General features: G+C 65.4%; 1 protein-coding gene across 1 annotated transcript in view; it reads right to left on the bottom strand.

Annotated features, from left to right (window-relative positions):
• Positions 1-1,496, bottom strand: part of LOC104168854 (cadherin-1-like) — a gene marked incomplete at both ends in the record, with an annotated part of 3,396 nt that overhangs the window by 715 nt on the left and 1,185 nt on the right. Inside the window, 5 exon segments of the mRNA XM_009709581.1 lie at positions 42-184; positions 300-544; positions 637-822; positions 940-1,079; positions 1,082-1,084. Coding sequence (XP_009707883.1) covers positions 42-184; positions 300-544; positions 637-822; positions 940-1,079; positions 1,082-1,084 — 717 coding nt within the window.

Genomic DNA, 1,496 nt, shown 5'->3' with positions numbered 1-1,496 from the left:
CAGCAGCCCCTTCCCAAAGGGCAAGGCAAGGTGCTCCTCACCGCTGTCCACAGCCAGGACGATGGCCTTGTAGGTGCTGTTGATGGCGTGCACCGATTCCCGGTCCAGCGGCTGGGCTACCGTAACGATGCCGTTCTCGGGGTCGATGGCCAGCCACCCCGCCGGGTCGCTGCCCATGCGGTACCTGGGGCAAGCGAGGGGTCAGCTGCAGGGGGAAGGGGCGTACGGCACAGCGGGAACAGTGCAGCCCCTCGGGCACCCCAGCACGGCCCCCCTGCCACCGATCCCCCTCCACTCACCTGATTTTCTGCCTCTGATCCCTGTCCGGGTCCTGGGCCGTGTAGGAGGTGACCTGGTGCCCCAGCGGCAGGTCCTCCATCACCTCCAGCCTCTTGACTGGGGGCACAAAAACGGGGGCTTCGTTCATGTCTCCGACCACCACCAGAACGCTGGCCGTGGAGAGTGGCAGGGGCACGGTGAAGGGGACGGCGTTCTCCACTGTCACCATGAGGTTGTACCGGTTCCTCGTCTCGTAATCCAGGCCCTGTGGAGGGGCAGGGGAGAGAAGCTGGGGCAGTGCCAGTGCTGGTGGGGAGGCAGCCAGCGCCGGGGCATCTGCATGACAGCAGGACCCACCTTGGCGGTTTTGAGGATGCCGTCGTTGGTTTTGGGGTCGGTGGTGATGCTGAAGTCGCCATCCGCGTCCCCGCTCTTGATGTGGTAGACGGCTTGCCAGGCAGGGGAGCCCTGCATGTCCCGGTCCGTCACATGCAGCCGGGCCACCACCACCCCTACCTCGTTCTCGTTCACCATCCCCTCGTACTGCAAGAGAGGGGACGATGACGGTCACCTGCACGGTCCCGGGCACCCCAGGGTGGGGGCGGCTCACGCCACAATGGCCCGAGGCGGGCAGGGGCTCGCGGGAGCTGGCTCGGGTACCATGGTGGGGTCGAAGACGGGAGGGTTGTCATTGGCATCGGTGACTTCCACAATGGCGGTGGCGGTGTTGGTCAGGCCATTGCCCTCCTGGTCCGCAGCCTGGATGATCAGCGTGTAGTTGGGAGTGGTCTGCAAGCCGAAATCACTGCGGTTAAGGCTGGAATAGGGTCTGGCGTGTCCCCCTTCTCCGGAGGCATCACCTTCCTGCCCTTCACCCTTCTCCAGCCACGGTGTTCATCGCTGGCACAGACACTTGCTGATGTCCCTGCTGCCCACCCGAAGGGCTGGCAATCACCCGCTCTTGGGGCTCAGCAGGGCTGGGGGCCCTGCAACGTCCCCAGCACAGATCCCCGATGGGCTTGGGGGCTGCAGACACTCCCCCAGCAGGGGACAGTGACCCAGGAATGGCAAGTCCTTTTTTTTCCAAACCAGCCAGACCCCCAGGCTCCGGCATCCCCGGCTCTCCATGGCAAGTCCCACCACAGAGCTGCTGCATGGTCCCTGAGGACGCGGTCAGGGCACCCACCTCCCGGTCCAGCCCCGTGCCGATGACGATG

The sequence above is a fragment of the Cariama cristata genome, unplaced genomic scaffold, assembly GCF_000690535.1.
Source record: "Cariama cristata isolate BGI_N322 unplaced genomic scaffold, ASM69053v1 scaffold29091, whole genome shotgun sequence".
Classification (NCBI taxonomy): Eukaryota; Metazoa; Chordata; class Aves; order Cariamiformes; family Cariamidae; genus Cariama; species Cariama cristata.
Note: the sequence above shows the minus strand (reverse complement) of the source record. Positions and strands in the feature narration are given on the sequence as shown.